The sequence below is a fragment of the Zingiber officinale genome, chromosome 9B (genome assembly GCF_018446385.1).
Source record: "Zingiber officinale cultivar Zhangliang chromosome 9B, Zo_v1.1, whole genome shotgun sequence".
NCBI lineage: Eukaryota > Viridiplantae > Streptophyta > Magnoliopsida > Zingiberales > Zingiberaceae > Zingiber > Zingiber officinale.
The window spans coordinates 98,668,622-98,670,372 of record NC_056003.1 but is presented as its reverse complement, the minus strand read 5'-3'; the positions used below and the strand labels follow the sequence as shown (position 1 = coordinate 98,670,372).

At 47.5% G+C, this 1,751-nt stretch overlaps 1 protein-coding gene across 1 annotated transcript; it reads left to right on the top strand.

Annotated features, from left to right (window-relative positions):
- The first annotated feature begins 213 nt into the window (after positions 1-213).
- On the top strand, positions 214-1,278 carry LOC122023215. Its single transcript, XM_042581291.1, has 3 exons — positions 214-906; positions 1,003-1,060; positions 1,274-1,278. Exons 1-3 carry the CDS (start codon positions 214-216, stop codon positions 1,276-1,278), a joined length of 756 nt encoding a protein of 251 aa, XP_042437225.1.
- Positions 1,279-1,751: the final 473 nt, after the last annotated feature.

Genomic DNA, 1,751 nt, shown 5'->3' with positions numbered 1-1,751 from the left:
ATAATTTAATTTTTCCACACGCCCAAATTTATAACACTTCACAAAGTTATCTCCAAATCTAAACCAATATCGTAAGCAGGTTTTATTAATGTGAAGTGGGCAGGCAGTGGCAGTCTGGCGTAACCACGACTCGAACCGTCTGCCACACAACGCCTCTCCTCCTACCTTCCTCTCCCCCCAAACCTAAACCCATTCCCATCGATCTCTATCGTGATGGCATCCATGAAATCCTTTCACCACCTGCTTCTGCTCCTCGCCGTCGCCCTCCTCTCCCTCTTCCGCCGAGTCGTCGTCGCCGCCCGACGCCTGCTCTCCTTCGTCTCCCTGTGCGAGTTGTTGCTCCACCTCTCCTTCCTCCGCTGCGGTCTCCAACCCGTCACGCTCGACCTCGGCCACGCGTCGCTGCACATCTGGGGCCCCAACCCCCGCCGCGCCAGCCAGAAGCCTGCCCTCCTCCTCATTCATGGCTTCGGCGGCAACTCAAAGTGGCAATGGGAGCGCCAGATCGAGGCCCTATCCCGCTCCTTCGATCTCTATATCCCGGACCTCCTCTTCTTCGGCAGATCTCGTTCCTCCTGCGCCGACCGTTCCGTGGGCTACCAGGCGCGGTGCGTCGCGAAGGCGATGCGCCTCCTCGGGGTCGCCCGGTACTCCGTGATGGGGATCAGCTACGGCGGGTTCGTGGCGTTCCGCCTGGCGGAGATGGAGGCGGAGTCGGTGGAGCGCGTGGTGATTCTCACCGCTAGAATCTGCATGTCGCCGGAGCAGTTGAGGGTGATGTCTACAAAAGAGAAGAGAGACGTGTGCGAGCTGCTGCTGCCGCTGAAGGCGGACGATCTGAGGGCCCTCGTCAGCCGGTCCATGTACCGCCCCCCCCCCCCCCCCCAAGTGCTTCACAAAGTTAAAGTACTTCACATTTTCTAAGGCTCTCTTTTCTATAGGGTTATTTAATCTAGTTGTTCTTCCATAATTCATCAAACTAACAAGTTATATGATACACAGGATTCAGTAACTGTTGTAGGATATCCACCTGGTGGAGATACAATCTCTGTGACAAAGGGTGTGGTATCACGAATTGAGGTTTGATTTCATGAAATTGTGATCATAAGCTTTTAGTATTTTTTTGGTGAATTTTATATTCTTGCTGAGATTGTTTTATAGATGATAAATTGCTGACTTAAGTGTTATCAATTTTAAGTTGGTTGAAAATTTTAGAACATGGTGTCTAAATGAGTTTTTTAATATTAATCACTTTTTTTTTCTTCTGTTTCAGGTTAGTATGCTCATGGATCCTCTGATCTGCTTGGTATTCAGATTGATGCTGCAATAAACCCTGGTTGGTAACTCAACCTAGTTTCCTTGCTAGAAAGATAGCATTTTATTTTTTTAGATAGTTGGATGTTATTGCACCACTTTCTCTGGCAAGGTACAGATATATTCTTGTAAAAGCATTTTAATGTTGTCAAAGAAACGTACTTGTTTTGCAGGAAACAGTGGTGGTCCTGCCTTCAATGATCGTGGTGAGTGTATTGGTGTGGCATTCCAGATATTCCTTCTGCTAAATCTGCCTTTTATTTTCCCTACTTTATCTATTCCAAACTTTTCAAAAATCTTTTATAGATTAACTTTGTCCTAGAATAATGTTTAATGGAAATGCATCTGAGTACTGTTTAATGGAAAAGGAGAGTAGGTAGCTGCTTTCCAGGTGTTGTTGTCACCAGTGGAATCTTCTGCAACTCGAGCCATTTCTA